At 34.5% G+C, this 20073-nt stretch overlaps 1 protein-coding gene across 1 annotated transcript in view; it reads left to right on the top strand.

The window, feature by feature from the left end:
- The first annotated feature begins 376 nt into the window (after positions 1–376).
- Positions 377–20073, top strand: part of TASP1 (taspase 1) — a 244821-nt gene continuing 225124 nt past the window's right edge. The window contains exons 1-2 of the mRNA XM_051975909.1: positions 377–435; positions 19673–19891. Of these exons, the coding sequence (XP_051831869.1) occupies positions 19747–19891 (145 nt within the window). The 5' untranslated portion in view covers positions 377–435; positions 19673–19746. The remainder of the gene's footprint in view (positions 436–19672; positions 19892–20073) is intronic.

Consider the following 20073-nt stretch of genomic DNA (forward strand, 5'->3'; position numbering starts at 1 on the left):
CTTTTCAGGATATACATGTAACCACAGAGAAGCAGGAGTGCCAGGTTGAAACAACCTTTCAAGGCAGAGAAGTGTCTGGGAATCACGCTTGCGCACTAAGGTCAAGAGACCTCTGGAAGCCGAGTTTCCCCTTTCCTGCCGGGAATGCAGGGAATTAGAGGAGGATCCTCCCCTCCACCAGAAACCTTCGACGCGCGCAAGCTCCCAAAGAAAGCTCGGAGAGTCAGGCGCGAGCGCCAGAGCTCAGTACCTGGCAGGCCAGACCAGGTGAGATGGAAGGCAGCAAGCTCAGGCTCCGCGCCCGAGGCTCCCGCTTCCTACCACGTGACTGACCCTGTGCCCAATAGGAAAGAATTACGTCTTTCGACGCGGTTTCCTCACCCTGGCAACGGGCGAGTGACTGGTTCCGGTTCTGCGAGGGCTCTGCCGCTGCGGGTGAGTCCTTCTCCCCTCCGCGCCGCTCCCCCCCCTCCCCCCCCCGCTCCCGCCCTCGTCCGCGTTGGAAGGAGCTGGGGTCCTCTCTCTCCAGCTCGGAGGCGGCTTGGGCTGGAGGGATGGAGGGACTCCTCATTTCTCTGAGGAGCTGACTCCCGAAGAGGCCGGAGGAAGGGAGAGAGGGAGAACGGCCTCGGATAGCGGGACCCCATCTCTTTCCCGCCCCTTCTCCGTTACATTTACCTCCACTTGGGACAGTCTAGACGCAGCCTTCAGGCCCGGGAACCACGGGGGGCTGTTCCCGGTCATCTTTGCCTTATTCTCCCTCCCCTTCCCTCTTCTAGCCCAAGGCCCCCCTTTTCCCGCGTTCTCATCCTGCACTTTTTTTCAGGTTCAATTCAGGTGTCACCACCTGCAGGAGGAGTTTCCTGAAGCTCCACCCCTGTGGTTATTCTGTGTCTATGTACCTGTCTGTTTTTTTTCACTCTCTTCATCTGTTTTTGTCTTTCTGTGTCTCTCAGTCATCTCTCTTTCTCTGTCTCCTCAGTCTCTCCTCCTTTCTCTACCTCCCTTTTCTTTACCTCCCGTCTTTCTCCGATCCCTCACCGCTCCCCACCCCCACATCTTTTCCCCATTTCCTTTCTCTTAAAATTACTTTGTATTTATTTAGCAGTTTACAAGTCTACTGCAGCTTGGCGGAGGGGAAAGAGGACTGGAGAGCACTGGAGATGAGGATTTAGGTTCAAATCATAATTCTGCTGATTACTGCTTGCGTTGACCTTTGTTAATTTACTGTCCTTGGGCCTCAGTTTCCTTATCTACAAAATGAGGAAAGAATGAGTAAAAGTCCTTGAGTTAGGAGAGGTGGAGGGGCAGAAACGGTTTTGTTGTTCATTTTTGTGTTTCAGGTAACTTGAACTGTGTTCTACACAAGTATATACTTAATAAAACAATTTTGAATTGGATTCTCCCCTTCCTCCTTGCTTATTTCCATTTATATGCTCAAGGGTATGAATAGAAGTGAATAGCTGTCCTTTCTTCCTCCTAAACTGGAAAGTGGAGTGTTAAGTACTAACAATCAGTCTATACACATTTATTTTGCCTCTCTTTTGTTCTGGGCTAAATGCTAAGCACTAAAAATGGTTTAAGATTGTCCCTGCCCTAAAGAAACTCAATCTAATGGGAAATTGTTTCTGGTACTGCTATTCCAGAGCTGATCCTAGAGTTTTCTTGCCAAGATACTGGAGTAATTTGCCATTTGCATTTCTGAATCATTTTACAGACTAGGAAACTGAGGCATACAGGATTAAATGATTTACTTAGGGTCACATAGCAGGCCAGATGAGTTTTCCTGATCCCAAGTCCACTGCTCTAACCCATTGTGCCACCTAAATTCCTGGAATGGGGAAGATAACACATGAAAAGAATAACAAACAAAAAAAATATGAAAATTAGTTCAATTTGTTTACAGTTTCTTGTTTTCATACCCTCAGTTCTGAGCATAGGGCTCTGCTCAGTGCTTTGTTCAAGGAAGCAATTGAGAAATTTTATTAAATTTAAATAATCCTCAAAGAACAGGTAAGATTTGGGTATTGTGATGAGATTGGAAGATGGTGGTATACAAAAGTACAAAGTATCTTTGTAGCACAATGGGTAACATAGCTTAGCAAAAGGTATAACTTCAACTTTCATTAAAGAAGCTGCTTTTAAATGGTAGCTGGGAAGGGAGCAGGTCTCATATTAGAGGTCTTTAAATACCAGACTTAGATTTTGATTTTTATTCATTAAAAAGTGTGGTACTATTGAAGGTTTTTATTGTGGATCAAAGTGACATTTTAGGAAGATTAGAATAAAAGGCAAGATATCCTAGTCGGTATGTCATACTTGCCTTGAAGTCAAAGACTTGTGTTCAGGTTTTGCTTTAGATAGTTTTTGACCGTAATTGAATTGTTTAATCCTTCAGTGCTCCCAAAAGCTTGTCAAACAACATGGTGAAATTATGCATCTAGGAAGTTTTAGATGGCATAGTAGATAGAACATCAGTCCTGAAGTCAAAAGTACCAGAATTCAAATCCAACCTCAGATAATTAATGTGTTCTAGTTGTGTGATCCTGAGCAAGTCACTTAACCCCACATTTGTCTCAAGAAAAAAAACACAAAAGTATAATCAAAACATACCAATAAAAATCTATTAAAAAAAAGAAATGAGTTTAGATTTTCTTTTCAAAAAGCTGTTGAAAACAGTAAGTGTTCGTGGAATATATTGGCTTCTTTTATAAAGTGAGTAGCAAAGAGAAAATTAAGTATTAATGTTTTAAGTAAGTATTCACATATTGCATTCATTAATGAGTGTTCATTATGTAGTAATAGTGGGAACTGATCAGTTTTTTTCATTCTACAAGCCATGAAATTTTAAAGGTGAAAGATACGATGAAGATCTAGTTTCTTATTTTATAGGAGAGAAAAATGAGGCCTGGTATTTTATTTTCTCAAAAAACTAATTATTGCTAGAGTTGTAAATAGAACCTAATTCTTCTAATTCTTAGTCCTTTGCAAGTTCCAAACTATTGACATACTTTTAATGAGACTTCTCTCCTTTAGAAGAAGTCTACTTCCTGGGAAAGAAAGCAGCAAAGTAGAAAAAAACAAAGAATAAAAATATTAAAACTCAATTCACAGTTTGTATTTTCATCTTCTCAACTGTGAGCATGGTGCTTTGCTCAAGAAAATGATTGATAAATGTTGAGTTTAAGTCCTCAAAGAATAGCCGGGATTCCTGTATTGTGATTAGATGAGAAGGTGATAGTAGACAAAAGTACAAAGTATCTTTATAGCACAATGGGAAACATAGCTTGGCAGAAGGTATACTTGCACTTAATAAATACTTGTTCCTTTTCCTTCTCTTCCCCTCCTTTTCCTCCCTCCACTCCTTGTATGTGATCTCTGCCCATTGGATTGAAAGTTTAAATATCTGAAGTCCAAAATTTATTAAGCACCTACTACATACTAGGCAATGTTCTAAGCATTAACAAATATTAATTCATTTGATATTCACAACAATCCCTTGGGGAGGGAGAGAGAGGGATTATTATCCCTATTGTGGAAATTAAGGAAGATAAAGTCTTTAGTAACTTACTCAGAATCATATAGACAGCATAAGAGGCTGGATTTGAACTCAGATTGTCTTCATTCTATCCACTGTATCACTAAATTGCTTCTAAAATTGGATTTACCATTACATTTTTTCTTATTATTAATTAGATAATTAAATATTATGATATAATTCTCTTATTACTATCTTACTGAAGATACCATTAAGGAGTGTGTGAGGGGGTATTTATTAATAAGGACTTATTAAGCACCTATGTCCAGATGCGAAGTGCTTACAAATACATCTCATTTAACCCTCCTAACAACCCTGAGAGATTTTCTTACGTTTAACACATGAGGCTTTTATTAGAGAAAGTTTTATTAGAGAAACTTCAAATTTTTCTCCTGTTTTCCTTTTGGCTGGCTAGGGTTGTTTATTTTTGGTTAATGGGTGTGAGCCTCTTAAAAATTAATAACCTTTTATTTTCAAAGTATATGCAAAGAAAAGTTTCAACATTCATCTTTGCAAAATCTTGTGTTTCAATTTTTTTTCCTTTTCCCCACCCTTCCCCTAGATAGCAAATAATCCAATATATGTAAAGTGTGTGCAATTTTTCAATATATATTTTTACATGTATCATGCTGCACAAGAAAAATCAGAAAATTTTTGGATTTTTCCAAAAAGGAAAAAAAAATAAGAGAAAGGAAAAGAAAGCAAGCAAATGACAACAAAAAAAGGTGAAAATACTATATGTTATGATCCTCATTCTGTCTCCACAGTCCCCTTTCTGGATGTACATGGCTCTTTTCATTATAAGTCTATTGAAATTGGCCTGAATTACCTCTTTGTTGGAAAGACCCACATCCGTCAGAGTTGATCATCACATAATCTTGTTGCTGTGTATAGTATTCTCTTGGTAACCCCCCTTTTTAATTTCATGTAATCAGAGTCATCCATTTATTTCCCATGATTCCTTCAATTTTTGTTTGGTCATAAACTCTCTCAACCATTATCCGACAGGTATATTTCCCAGGTTCCCCTAATTTACTTATGATAGCAGTTTATTTAAATAAGGAGAAATATCAATTTAGAATTTTATTTATGCATGAGATTCCTTGAGTTTTAAGTTGTATAGAGAAAGACTAGTACTCCAATGGAAACCATTTCTGTATAGTATACTTTTTCAGAAACAAGTCATACCAAACTGCACAGATTGAGGTTATTTAATAAAAATTCAGAAAAGAATGGATAAGCTGTCACTTGTTTTTCAAAATTTTGGAGAGTTTTAACAAGGAATAGCCAGGGAAGTATAGAATGTGTTCATATAAAATCAGACATCGGTAGTTTAAAAAAAAAAGATAGGAGAGAGAAAAAAAATTCGGTTGTCAAAAGTTACTAGTTATCTGAACCAGCTTTTTGTATCACATTCATTCTAATCATAACCCATATACTACTACTTGTGTGACCTCAGGCCAGTAATATAACTCCCTTAACCCTCATATGAAAAGGTTTGATTAGACCAAAAGGTTGGATTCATTCGAACTCTACATCTGACATCCTGTAACCAACCTGGGATTTCATTTCCTTATCTCTTAAATGAGTGGTTTGAACTACATTTTTTCTTATTATTAATTAGATAATTAAATATTATGATATAATTCTCTTATTACTATCTTACTGAAGATACCATTAAGGAGTGTGTGAGGGGGTATTTATTAATAAGGACTTATTAAGCACCTATGTCCAGATGCGAAGTGCTTACAAATACATCTCATTTAACCCTCCTAACAACCCTGAGAGATTTTCTTACGTTTAACACATGAGGCTTTTATTAGAGAAAGTTTTATTAGAGAAACTTCAAATTTTTCTCCTGTTTTCCTTTTGGCTGGCTAGGGTTGTTTATTTTTGGTTAATGGGTGTGAGCCTCTTAAAAATTAATAACCTTTTATTTTCAAAGTATATGCAAAGAAAAGTTTCAACATTCATCTTTGCAAAATCTTGTGTTTCAATTTTTTTTCCTTTTCCCCACCCTTCCCCTAGATAGCAAATAATCCAATATATGTAAAGTGTGTGCAATTTTTCAATATATATTTTTACATGTATCATGCTGCACAAGAAAAATCAGAAAATTTTTGGATTTTTCCAAAAAGGAAAAAAAAATAAGAGAAAGGAAAAGAAAGCAAGCAAATGACAACAAAAAAAGGTGAAAATACTATATGTTATGATCCTCATTCTGTCTCCACAGTCCCCTTTCTGGATGTACATGGCTCTTTTCATTATAAGTCTATTGAAATTGGCCTGAATTACCTCTTTGTTGGAAAGACCCACATCCGTCAGAGTTGATCATCACATAATCTTGTTGCTGTGTATAGTATTCTCTTGGTAACCCCCCTTTTTAATTTCATGTAATCAGAGTCATCCATTTATTTCCCATGATTCCTTCAATTTTTGTTTGGTCATAAACTCTCTCAACCATTATCCGACAGGTATATTTCCCAGGTTCCCCTAATTTACTTATGATAGCAGTTTATTTAAATAAGGAGAAATATCAATTTAGAATTTTATTTATGCATGAGATTCCTTGAGTTTTAAGTTGTATAGAGAAAGACTAGTACTCCAATGGAAACCATTTCTGTATAGTATACTTTTTCAGAAACAAGTCATACCAAACTGCACAGATTGAGGTTATTTAATAAAAATTCAGAAAAGAATGGATAAGCTGTCACTTGTTTTTCAAAATTTTGGAGAGTTTTAACAAGGAATAGCCAGGGAAGTATAGAATGTGTTCATATAAAATCAGACATCGGTAGTTTAAAAAAAAAAGATAGGAGAGAGAAAAAAAATTCGGTTGTCAAAAGTTACTAGTTATCTGAACCAGCTTTTTGTATCACATTCATTCTAATCATAACCCATATACTACTACTTGTGTGACCTCAGGCCAGTAATATAACTCCGTTAACCCTCATATGAAAAGGTTTGATTAGACCAAAAGGTTGGATTCATTCGAACTCTACATCTGACATCCTGTAACCAACCTGGGATTTCATTTCCTTATCTCTTAAATGAGTGGTTTGAACTAGATGTTTTCCAATGTCTTTTTCAACATATATAAGGCATCTATAATCCCTAGTACCTATACAGTACATATTTTACTTAATAATGCTGTTTGAAAGCTCAAATAAGGGTGGTTATTTTTCCTTGAGTTTGAATGCTAATAGGGGACCAGATAGGCATCAGCACCATGGTGTAGGTGTGGTTGCATTTATAGAAAGCTTGATCTTTGATGTTGCCATCCTATTAAGATCTTTCTGGTCTGTTTTCTTTCATACTGTATTTTAGTGTTAAGTTTGGACTATATACTCTTGGGCATATGTATGTATGCATACACATATACAATATATTTGTCTACATATAGATACACATATACATCCATTTGTTGTTTGAAGTTTTTTTAATGCAAATTTAAATATGCAAAAGAATTTACTCATTTTCTTCACTCTTCAGTCTAGTATTTAGATTGGTGATCTTAATGGCAAGCTGATTATCTCTTTGCACAGTTATTTTATGATTTTCATAGGAAATAATTAAGCAACCTATACAAGGTAAGATTTGTTGCACATAAGGAAATTGCTCTAGTTCTCCGACATTACTTACCAAAAAATGTCTGAATCCTCTAGATGTGTTTTATCTTTTCATTGTCTTTTGGCTTACTTGTTTTCCTTTGATCTTAACATCTCAATTTGCAAAAATGGTGAGAAAGAGAATATAAAAGTTTCTCCTTATTTTTGTAGTTCCCAGTGTATACTAAATGTTACATTTCTTGTAGTCTCTGATTGCCAGCATTTTGCCTTTGCTTTTCACTTTTTATAATCTTCTAGAAACATTTCTGTTTAAAAACTTCTGAAGGTGCTAATTACCCTCCTTTTCTCTTTATCTCTGGATGTAAAAAAGCACACTTTCACATTTAGAGAGATTACCTTAGAATTCTGCACATAAAATATACTTAGCATTATATCCCCTTTAAAAAATGTGTTTTAATGGATCCTTTAGTAATTTTGGTTTGGATATTGCTTTACTTTTAATGTTAAATATTTTGCCTTGTTTCAAATGACTGATCATGACCAGCTTGGAATAAATACTTGTATTAAAATTATTTTAAAATATTCATTGAAATAAATAATAATTTTTTGAATGAATGTGGACATTTATTGATTGTGGTTTATTAGTTTTTCAGTTCCTTGGGGTGAGAATCTAAAAAGTGTTCTTCAAAGTGAGGTTTATGACTTTGAACACCATAAAATATTAGATATTTGATAGAGGCTGAGTGTTGTCTTTGAAAAATAGCATATAAATTTTTTTTTTCACTCTTCATGCTGGGAAGGACAGAGGTGAGAGGGAAGAAAAGTATAAGAAATAACTGATAAAAATATTTTTCTGATTGAAAAGTTTAGAATAGTTATTTCCTTCTTGATAGTATGATACCTCTGGTAATAATTATTTAGTTATTTGAAGAATTTTAATTTTTCAAATATGTGAAGATAACTCTCTTGTTATCCTAAGTCTTCTCTTCCTCAGCTTTTAGTCTGCATTCTTTAAGATCGTAGAGGATGAATGGATCTGTCACTCTTTGTCATACTGTTGAAGTTGCCTCTTTTGGATACTATCCAGTTTATCCATACTGTATTCTTCCTAAATAATGTAATCTAAAATGGAACACAACATTCTAGAATAGTGTACAGTGGAATTATTATTTTAGTTCAATAGGCAAAGGCTATACCGAGTGTCAATCCATATGCTTGATTCAGGAAATAGAAAATGAACTCTAGAGAGTTGGTGAAAGGAATGGGTAAATACAAGGAAAATGCAAAGTAATTTCAGATGGAGGGTATGCATTAATAAATGCATCCAATTTGGATATTGGTATGATAATGGGGTTAGATTCTTTTAGGTATATATGGTACTTGAATTGAACTTTGAATGGAGTTCCTGATTCAGTAAGTAAGAGTTGAGGAGAGAGACAGTTCCAGGTAAATGAGACAGCAAAAATGTGGAATTGGCAGTGAGATGTCATATCAGAAACAGTGCAAAAAAAAACAAAACAAAAAAAAAAAAAAAACAACTCCATTTAGCTACAGAATAAAAGATAAGAGGGGGAAATAGTACCAAATATTTCTAGTCAGATAAGGGTAGACCTAGATTGTGAAGGTTTTTATATGCCAAATGGAAGTTTCTACAGTATTTCAAATTTGAATCATTGAAGAGACATTGAATAAAGGCAATAAAGAGAAATTCTCTGAGCAGGAAAATGATATAGTTTGGATTATACTTTAGAAATATTAATTTGTAGCTAGAGGTATTGGAGTGCAGAGAGATTTTAGACTGAGAGACCAGCTAAAATTTGTTGTAATGGTTCAGATGATAGATGAAAGGTGCTTTTAGAGTGAAATAAGGTGTAGATTCAGTGGAGTTGTCTGTATGGACAGCTCTCACTAGAGTGAGAATTTGCCAGGATAAATTATTGTATTGTATTGGTATCATGTTGCCCTGGATTTGGACTCTTAAGACACTACTTTGTGACCTTAGACAAAACAACCTCCTTCAGCCTCATTTCCTCATCTGTAAAGTAAGGGAGTTAGATTGGATCATCCCTGAGGACTCTTCTAAGTGCTTACTATTTGATTATTTCTACCACTGTAACCTCTTTCACACATTCCCTTCTTTCCTTTGGACAGTACAACTACCATAATCTGACCTATTGAAGTAGTCTGCTGATTAATCTATCCGCTCTCTCTACTTTTAGTATATTCTTTATAGTCATCAAAGGGAAAGTCTGACCACATCATTCTGCTTCTTTATTCAAAAACTAGTGATTTTCTGTGTACCTCCAGAATCAAATATAAAATCCTTTATTTGGCTTTTCAAGTTTGTTATAAGTTGGCCTATATCTAAATTTACAGTTTTCCTGTGTCTTTCTCTCCACATGTGTGATATGGCCTTTTTGTGATTCCTTGCACATAAAAAGTCCATTTTCCAACATCAGACATTTTCACTGGCTATTTTCCCTTTGACTGAAATGCTCTCCTTCATCTCTACCTCCTAACTTCTCTCATTAGTTTTATCTCCACCAGATCCCAGTGATACTTATAAGATCAAATTTATCTCCTTACATTAGGACCTATAGTTTTTCTTTGCTTCCTCCATTATGATGTGTGCATTTGAGGCCATATATTTTACTACTGGTTAAATCTCTCCTATGAACTTCTTGGTATTTCTTCTTCCTATGGTGTAACACATTTCTATGCCATCTTGCTTTGTAGATATGCATATATTATTGTTATGTCTTCTTACTAAGAAATGTAAAACACTATGCAAAAATTTTCTTACTGGAACATATCAGGTAGATGCCAACTCTGTTACTTTAAAATTTCAAAGTGTAGTCCAGAAACCCAAATCCCATAGACTTTTTGTAACCTGTTATTCACTTTGCAGATTTGCTTTTCTCTTTGTCATCTTCAATTTCTTGCCCAAGATTTTATTTTTGGCACTGCTATCATTTGTATCCGTTATCAATCATCAGAAGTGAATTGTCATTCCTTTTGACAAGTCTTGAGAGGTTCTGGTCATATACTAAATATAATGCTCTAGGAACACATATATCTTTAGTGTTTTTATCCGGTGGTTAATTTACTGCCTCAATACTCTTCATCAGGGAGTCACCAACCACCACAATTCTTCTAACCTTTAATGGATGTTCTCTTAACTGACAGTATCTGATGATTCACTATATCATTGCTTGGAAGACAAATAGCTGTTGCTTCTTCATAGCATCTAATTCTCTTTTAAGAGCTTCATCTTTATTTTTAGCTCTAAAAATTCAATGGTCCTTTCCTTCTTCTTTTGGATGTTTTTCTACTTTTCCAGCCTTATGAGCTAAGTTAAATTTCCTCTCTGCTTCTTCAGTTCTTTTGTTTTCTTTGCACATGAAAAAATTTCAGAATTAGTTTTATTCAGAATTTTGTTCAGTTCTTTTCAACCTCCCACCTTAAACCTCCCCAACTGAAAACAGAAGAAAAACAAAACCCAATACAAGCATGTATAGTCAATCAAAATAAATTTCTACATTAGCTATGTCCAAAAAAATTGTCTCATTCTTCACTGAGTCCTTTACCTTTCTGTTGAGGTAGGTTACATGTTTTATCATCAGTCCTCTGTCATCATGCTTAGCAATTATCTTGAAAAGAGTTAATTCTGTTATCTTTATCTTTACTATATTGTTATTTGTTACTATTTTTCATTTCACTCTGTTTCAGCTCCTTCAAATTCTCCCTTTCCTTCATTATTTTTTATTGTACAGTAATATTCCATAACATTTAGATCTCATAACTTATTCATCCATTTCCCAATTTATGGGTACCCACTCAGATTCTCATTCTTTGCCTTATAAAAAGAGTTATAAACATGTTTGTTCATCCTTAGATTTTGCTTTTCTTAGGATAAATCTATTTTCCTTTTAATTCTCCTTGTCTTCTTTTTCCCTTCAATTTTCTTGTTGAGTGAACTATTTTTCTTTTCAGCTCTGTATGTTTTAGTGTGTGTATATTCTTTTTTTGATCAGTTCATATGAGAATGAAATTTAAATGTCAGTTGATCTCACTGCATCTTTTTTCCTTATTTGAATAAACATCTACTTGGGTATCCTGATGTGAGATATTCTCTAACTCTCCTTTTCCTCCCTACCCAATGTTTTTTGTTTTTTCCACTTTTTCCTTTTGAGAATTCTTTCATTTCATTTATAAAAACGTTTTTAACTCATCAGTCAGCTGGAAAGGACTATTGTTTCAGAGTGGCAGAAATGAAGGCTCCCCTTTGGTTTGGAATTCCTGTTATGATTATTACTCTTCAGGTAGGTTAGATGCTAGAACTGAGATCCTGCTGTATTACTGGTATATGAGCCACATTGCTGCTGCTTCTTTCTGAATTGCCTCTATTCTATTTACACTTTCCAGTTTGGAATACCATTTGCTATTTCAGGTTCCTTTCTCAGTCTGTCCTGGATTTGTGATACAACTGGGTAATGACAAAACCTCCATTTGGTACCTGTCCCTTTCACAGTGCTGCAGTATGGATCTGGGTACCTCTTTTTGACTTTGTGCTTATATTCTGGGCACCGAAATGTTCTGCCTATGACTGACAGTCTCGTCTCCATTGTCTACAAACTTTTCTTTTCTCCCTGTGCCAACTTAGGCTGGACAAATGATTCACTTTTTTTCTGGACTTCTACACCAGGATGTGGTCTGATGCATTTTCTAGACCTGTTTGGAGCTCTGGTTTATTGTCATCTTTTGCTTTATCATCTTGATTCCCCCATTCTCTGAGACCCTATCACTACATCTCCTCTTTCTCTTTAATTCCCATCCCCTCCCCTCCATATGAAAGACAGAATCTTATAAGATATCCAAAACAATACTGTATAATCTAACCAACCTTTGTGAATTTGTTTTTATGATGAAATGTGTTCAGATTTCCAATGTAGATTTTAGGAATGAATTTAATTTGGTAATGAGAACAGGGATTTCAGAGGTTAAAATTACTAATCTGTGATGGAATATCTCAGTTGGTCTAGGATGGTGAAACTTGGAAGTGATAACTCCCTAGGATCTAGAGGTCAATAGTATGGTAGACATGAATTCCTTTGTATAAATATCCTTTCCCTCCTTCTCAGATGACCTTTTCTTTCTTTTCCTCATATCTTTCTATCAAACTAAATCCTTTATATTAAATCATCCTCCTTAAATGTTTCCTCTATTCTTTCTACATTTTTCTTCCTCACAGTTAATATCTGCTCTTTCTCTCAATTCTTTATCTTTTCAAATCACCATGAAAATTACTTTATTCATCTCAAGTCTTTTTTCTTTTTTAATTTCTTTTTACCACATGCTCTCCTCTCTTGAAAATGAGAAGTAGAATCTGCCTTTTGAATTGTGGCTTATGAAAACCAGCATATTTTCCAAATGATGAAGAGGAGAAATTTCATGAAGAATGCAACAGAATCACCAAAATCAACATGGACTTTTGATTCCCATTCTTAAGTGAAAAAGTGTGCATAAGGAAGGATAGTTGGGAAAAAAAGATAAAATATAGTTTTAAAAACACAAGAGGCTAAAGGTCTGGAGATTACTCAGAAGCTTATACCAATATTTTATGAATAGTTTTTTTTAGAAAAAGTTTAAAGGTGATGGGTGTGATGAACAACAAACCAAATCACAAAAATGAAATTGAGTATATTTGGATAGGAAATAGCTAGATGCTATTGTAAGAACTGTAATAACATCAGGTGTCTGTGTGCTTTCAAACCACTGACTATTAATGTAAATATCAAAATCAAATAAAAAGACTAAAGATTAGAAGATGATGCTATGAGCAAGGACTTTATCTTCTTTAAATGAGTAGTCTATAACAGAAAGAAGGACTTGGGAAAGAGAAAAAATAAAAATCTTAATTGTTATATTTTTATGCAAAAGTTGAATTGATTTAAAAATTGCCACTACAGTATAAACCAAAAGATTCCAGAAACTATTTAGTTTTGCCAGCAAACATTTAATTTTTCAGAGCAGAAGAACGTTAGCCAAAGGAAACAGTGTTTGGGAATACAAATTCCTTCACAAAACAGACATATGGCAAAATTCTGCGAGCAGTATTTTACCCAATAATATAAGAAGCAAATAATTGTTATATAGAAAGCTTAGTATGAGACCAAACTGAGCCCACATGTTCTTAAGAAGCCTTTATTAATGAAATTGACAGGAAGGCAACACCTATGCATAAAATGGAATACTAGACAGGGCTTTTGTTTTTCTTAACTCCCTCAATACTTTTTGAAGCAATTGAGATTAAGTGACTTGCCTAGGGTCACACAACTAGGAAATGTTAAGTGTCTGAGACCTGATTTGAACTCAGGTCCTCCTGACTTCTGGGCCGGTGCTTTATCTACTGCGCTACCTAGGTGCCCTTTCCCTCAGTACTTTTTGAGGACCTTAAGTTTCTAAAGTGATACTTGTTTCTTCTCTTTCTATTAGAATGTTAGCACTGCATTGTCATACAGCTCCATCCAGTTGCTCAAATACATATGTGCCTTTCCATGTTTTTCATCTCTTGTGTTCTTATTTCAAAGTTTCTTTCCAACTCTGTTCTTCATTTCTGATAATCAGAATTGTTTGAAAATCCTTTATTCAACTTAAAGATTCTCCCCCATCCCTTAATCTCATACTCATATTTGAAGAGTAGTTTTTTAAAGTTATTTTTGGATATAAGCCTGTATCTTTTGCCTTTTGAAATAATGTATTTCATGATCTCCTCTCATTCATAATAGAAGCCATCAGATCTTGTGTGGTCCTGCCTGTGATTCCTTGGCACTTGGACTGCTTTCTAGATGCTTGTAGTATTTTCTCTTATGTATGGGAGTTTTATTTTAACCATAACATTCCTGAGATTTTTCTTTGTGGAGATTCTTTTAGCAAGTGCTTGTACTCTTTCTATTTTCTCTTTACTTTTTTGATCTAATAGAGCTCAGCAATTTTTATTTATGATTTCATGAAATATTGTGTTCACGCTTAAAAAACAACAGTTTTCTTTTGAATCTTCATTTATTTTTTTGAATTTAAAAAAATAGCCTTTTATTTTCAAAATATATGCAAAGATAGTTTTCAACATTTACTATTGCCAGAACTTTGTTTCAAATTTTTCTTCTTCCCTTCCTCCAGCCCCTCCTCTAGACAGCAAATAATCCAATATAGGTTAAACATGTACAATTCTATATATTTCCACATTTATCATGCTGCACAAGAATAATCAGATCAAAAAGGGGAAAAAATGAAAACAAAAAGCAGAAAAAAAACACCAGAAAGCAAACAACAAAAAAGTGAAGAAACTATGTTGTGATCTATATTTAGTCCTTTCAGTTCTTTTTCTGAATGCAAATGGCTCTTTCTATCACAATTCTAGTGGAATTGGCTTGAATCACTTCATTGTTGAAAAGAGCCACATCCATCAGAATTGATCATCATGTAGTCTTTTTGTTGCTGTGTACAATGGTCTCTTGGCTCTACTCACTTCACTTAGCATCAGTTCATGTAAGTCTCCCCAGGCTTTTCTGAAATCCTGCTGATCGTTTCTTATAGAATAATAATGTTCCATAACATTCATATATCATAACTTAATCAGCCATTCCCCAATTGATGGGCATCTACTCAGTTTTCAGTTCCTTGCCATCAGAAAAAGGGCTGTCATAAACATTTTTGTACATGGGATTCCTTTTCCCTTTTTTGTGATCTCTTTGGGATAGAGACACTGCTTGATCAGAGGGTATGCACACTTTGATAGCTTTTTGGATATAATTACAAATTACTCTCCAGAATGATTGGATCAGTTCATAACTCTATAACTTATAACTCTACCAACAATGTATTAGTATAATCCCACATCCCCTTGAACATTTATCATTATCTTTTGCTGTCATCTTAGCCAATTTGAGATGTGTGTAGTGGTACCTCAGAGTTGTCTTAATTTGCATTTCTCTCATCAATAATGATTTAGAGCATTTTTTCATATGACTAGAAATGGTTTTAATTTCTTCATCTGAAAATTGTTTATATGCTTTGACCATTTATCAGTTGGTGAATTGCTTGTTTTCTTATAAATTTGAATCAATTCTCTATATATTTTAGAAATGAGGTCTTTATCAGAATCCTTGGATATAAAGATTTTTTCCCCTAATTTTCTGCTTCCCATCTAATCTTGTTTGCATTGGTTTTGTTTGTACAAAACCTTTTTACTTTAATAAAATTAAAATTGTCCATTTTGCATTTCATACTGTACTCTAGTTCTTCTTTGGCCACAAATTCCTTCATTCTCCACAGATTTGAGAGGCAGACTATCCTTTGTTCTTCTAATTTGCTTATAGTATCACTCTTTGTGTCTAAATCATGAATCCATTTTGACCTTATCTTGTTAAAGAGCATTAGGTGTTGATCGATGCCTAGTTTCTGAGGCCATATTATTTTTCAATTTTCCTAGCAATTTAACAACATAGTTTTCAAGTCCAGTGATTTTTAAAGTTTCTTGATGGCTTATTTTCCTTGTCTTATTTTTGATATCAGATAAATTAAAGCTAATTTTTCAATCTTTTTATTTTTTTCTAATATTTTTTGTTGACTTATGGAGTTAATTGGTTTCTGTTTGATTTCGTTTTTCAGAGAATCTATTGCTTGACAAAAGTTTATCATTTTTTTTTTAGCTATTTTTTTTTCTCCTTAGAATTCTTTCCGCTAGGAGAATTCTTGCTTCAGCTAAGTATTAATGTAGCCCATGTGGAAAATCCATTTTTTCTCTTTGAACTACTGCTATCAGTTACATGTTTGTTCACTTTTAAAAAATTTCTAGATCTTCAATCATTTTTTTTATACTGATTGTTGTTCTTTTTGGTTTACTTATTTCTCCAGTTTACATTCCTTATGCCAGTGTCAGGCTCTATTGCATTTTTGGTTTTGATGATTGACACTAATTGTGGCTTTTTTCCCCTCTGTGGTTCTAGGTTTCTGGGTGTACTTCCACCTTCCTAAGGTAGCCCCCTTTGGATCTTTGAATAAGAGAGCATTGGAGCTTTAATGCCCTCCTTGGAATCTTAGGACACTATTGAAGAATTCAGAGTATGTGGACCAGGACTATCTTGGTCTGAGTCTTATGATACTCCAGCTCTCCAAATCTATTTCCTTCCCAGTATGTCCTGCCCTAACTTTGGTTTGAGTGCTGGAATGGTATAGTGTAGAGACAGAGTCATTCAGTCAGGCATTATGATCAGTCACACAACTGACTAAAAGGTATATAGAATACAAAATTCCATAGTTTATTGTTGATTGCAATCCAACATTTAAATTTATATAGCAAAATACAAGCTTAATCTCCACAAAGAATCCTTTAAGAATATGTCATATGATACAAGATTCCTTAATAAACATAACTAAGTAATCATAGTGTTCAATCATATTGAAATTATTAATATCAAGGATTATTCATGTAGGGAGATGTATACTTGGCATGTGTTTTCCACTATCATCACGTCAAGGCAATAAGCATTTAGTAAGTGCCAGATGTCAGGCATTGTGCTCGCCTGGAAATCCAAAGAAAGGGGGGAAAATAGTTCCTCTCCTCAAGGAGTACACAATCTAATGGGAGAGACAAATCAAATGAAACAAAGATTTTGTAACGATGGCAAAATTCTCCAGTTGTTTCTGTGTGATGGTAACATTGTACTGACTGTATCAAGCCCCAGAATGTTATAGGGTTTCCTCAGTGTGATCTATGATAACTGAAAAGAACATCCTAGCAATCCATCTGGGAAAACTAAATAAAAAATTCTTGCTTTCTGGAGTTTAATATGTGGTTGGATGATCAGTCATGTACTTTTGGGCCTCACATTAATGGGATTCTGATTGTTAACACCAGCCTACCCCAGCCTGAGTTCCACAGAAGTAATTAATCATGATTTCCCCTAGTACAATGAACAAGTCAGCATATTCTGTTACCACATCACCAGTTTATTACATAGAAAGTAGTATCAATAGAATATAGAACTGGACATTGGATCTCAAACCTCAGTAAATCTTTTGCCTGACATGGCACCTGTGCAGTTCCCTTTTTATGTTGTCCTTGAGTGAACCTACACTAGTTATAGTGTAACTATACATTAATGCCCTGCCAAGTGGGCTTTTCTGCATGCATCCAGGATAACCATATGCACACTTCTACCAGAGTTTAGGACTTCCCTATATTAGCAAACTCCTCTTATAACCTCAGAAATTACATATCTTGTGATGTAATCAGTACCATTTACTCTATAAAAATCTTTTATGGGCTGTTTCAGGGAGGTTGGCTTGACCGAATTTGTAAATCTCATTAAAATGCTTTTGCTTAGATTGGAGACTGAACCTGAATTCTTTGAGAGGTAATACCACAACACATACCTGGAGCTAAACATTTTTGGTGCCTAGTGAGGGGCAAAGCCTGCCTGACTTAGATTCTCTCCAACCCACCACTTTAGTTGGTGTCCCACAAACATCTAGGAAAGCACACCTGGGAAAACTTGGGACTATTTGGGCCCCAGTTGCTGTAGGCCCCTGTGCCTGGCAAATTCCCTCTGGAGAGAGGATACTACATTTTGAGAACTTTGTGATGAGTCCTTGTTCTCAATGAGCACCTATGCTCATTGTCTTCCCTCTCCATAAGGTGCCATGTGGTGAGGCAAGTGGCTATAGTGAGGATTTTTTTTTTTTTAGGTTTACAGGACCTTAAAAATGAGATGTCTTTTCTTCTCTTCCCTCCTTCCTTTACTACAGCAGGGTAAATAGACAAAAGAGAAAGAGAAAATATACTCAGTGCAATGAAGGTTATCTGAGGTATGATGTAAAAGCATGTTGCCTTGAAAGTTTTCAGAAATTAAAGTTGCCTTGAAAGATTTAAAATGCAGTCAGTTAGAAAAAACTTATAAGGATTTTAGTTAGAGAGTACACTAGGGGAGATATATTTACTAACTCCCATTAAGCTAATCGTGAGAGATTATAAGAAAAAGAAAATTAAGACACTTTCACCCCTGTGAGCTCAATACTAGCCAAGTTGGGATACAGAAATAAAGTTAGATAATTAAAGTTGTAGAACTGCTAAAAACATCTTAGCAGACTCTTAATATTTTTCAGAGATTTTAGGTTTTTCAAAATTTCTGATTCAGAGGTTTGGCAATTAATCATTGAGCAGTTTGGCAGTTAGTCATTTTTAAGATTGCTAGAGAGCACTCCTGAGACTTTGGGGGCAGTTCCAGGAATTCACTTGTCTTCTGAAACATTTTTGTGAGTTTTAAGGTACCACTCTGTAAAATTTATTTTAAGGAGAAATAAGGATTGAATCTTGTAAAAAAAATTTTTTTAAAAGATTTTGAAAGTAATCGACAAAATTAATAGCTTCATTGTTCCAGGGCAGAGAAGGAAAGTTAATTGTCAGAAACTTGATGTTTGTGATCAGAGAATCACTGAAAAGGATTACCAAAGCCATTTAAGGGTTAAAAAAACAGGAGAAAAATAAACAAAAATAGAATGGAAGAGATTTGTAAAAATCATTTAAAATTTTTTTCATCATAGATAGAACTGTCACACTTGATCCCTAACTTCCCAGTTATTGATGAGATATGGGGGAGGTACAAATTGCAATAAAGAGAAAAAAGTGGGGTTTTGAAAATATGTAAAAAGGAAAAATAAGAAGGGATCAGATTTTGAAGAAGATTTAAGTGCCCAAGGAGTTAATTTTATTTTAAAAGTAATAATAGTGAACTATTTGAGTTTACTAAATAGGAGAATAGCATGGTAAAATCTAAATTTTAGGAAAGTTATGTTGGCAGCTGTAGAGAATGCATTAGAGTGAGGAAACACTTGAGATTCAGAAGCTTTGTTACAGGTTAATATAGCAGAATAGGCAAAAGTTACTAGAGATCAAAACTAATGTGAAAACTATGTGAGTAATAAGGTAGAGTAGTTGGGCAGGAGATGTTTTAAATGTAAATATCTGCATATAGAAGCATGTTGAGCCAAAAAAAGATGACTGAGAGAACATAACTAATAGTCTATAATTCTATTTACTCTTCTATATAAACTTTTTTTTTAAATTAAAGTTTTTTATTTACAAACCATATGCATGGGTAATTTTTCTAACAGTGACCCTTGAATAACCTTTTGTTGCAAATTTTCCCCTTTTACCTTCCACCCTCTCCCCCATCTGGCAGGTAGTCCAATACATGTTAAATATGTTGAAATACATGTATAGAAAATCTTTTAAGAGAAGATGGTATTAAAGTTAAATTTCATTTAATAGAGTATGGTATAGTAAGGTAAGTGAAAAATCAACAATAACAAGATGCAATTTTTGGGGTGGCAACTTCTATGCTTAACTATCTTTTTTATTTCTATAGACTAGGAAATATTTACAAATAAATATGTCTATAACAATTCTAATTCTAATAATGATATTTGTGCCCAATTATCTTTGCATGAATTTATATGTCTTTGGTCAACGAAATACATAACATCTGTATTGATTTTCCTTTAGGGTAATTCCTCTTCTGAATTTAATTTTCGTTGGAAATATGCAGTTTTTTCAGTAGAAGATGATAATTGTGGAGAATGATCATGGAGAAGGGGATGAATTCAGCAGAAGGTCTTCCTTCCAAATCACCTCAGGTTGTGGCTGCTAAGGTAACAGCCAAAGAGCATGAAACAAAATCACCCCATAAAGAGAAGCGTGTAGGATTTGTGTTGGTACATGCAGGTAAGACGTGAAAAGATGAATTTGGAAGATTATATTTATATATACACACGTGTATGTTATATATATTATATATATATATATGAAATGTCAAATATGACATGTCTAGAAATAAATTAGGAAATGAATTTTACATATGATGCTGAGAAGTTCTGCAAAAGAATTTAAATGAAACAACTGAGTTT

Source organism: Antechinus flavipes, chromosome 2, assembly GCF_016432865.1.
Source record: "Antechinus flavipes isolate AdamAnt ecotype Samford, QLD, Australia chromosome 2, AdamAnt_v2, whole genome shotgun sequence".
NCBI classification, from domain to species: Eukaryota; Metazoa; Chordata; class Mammalia; order Dasyuromorphia; family Dasyuridae; genus Antechinus; species Antechinus flavipes.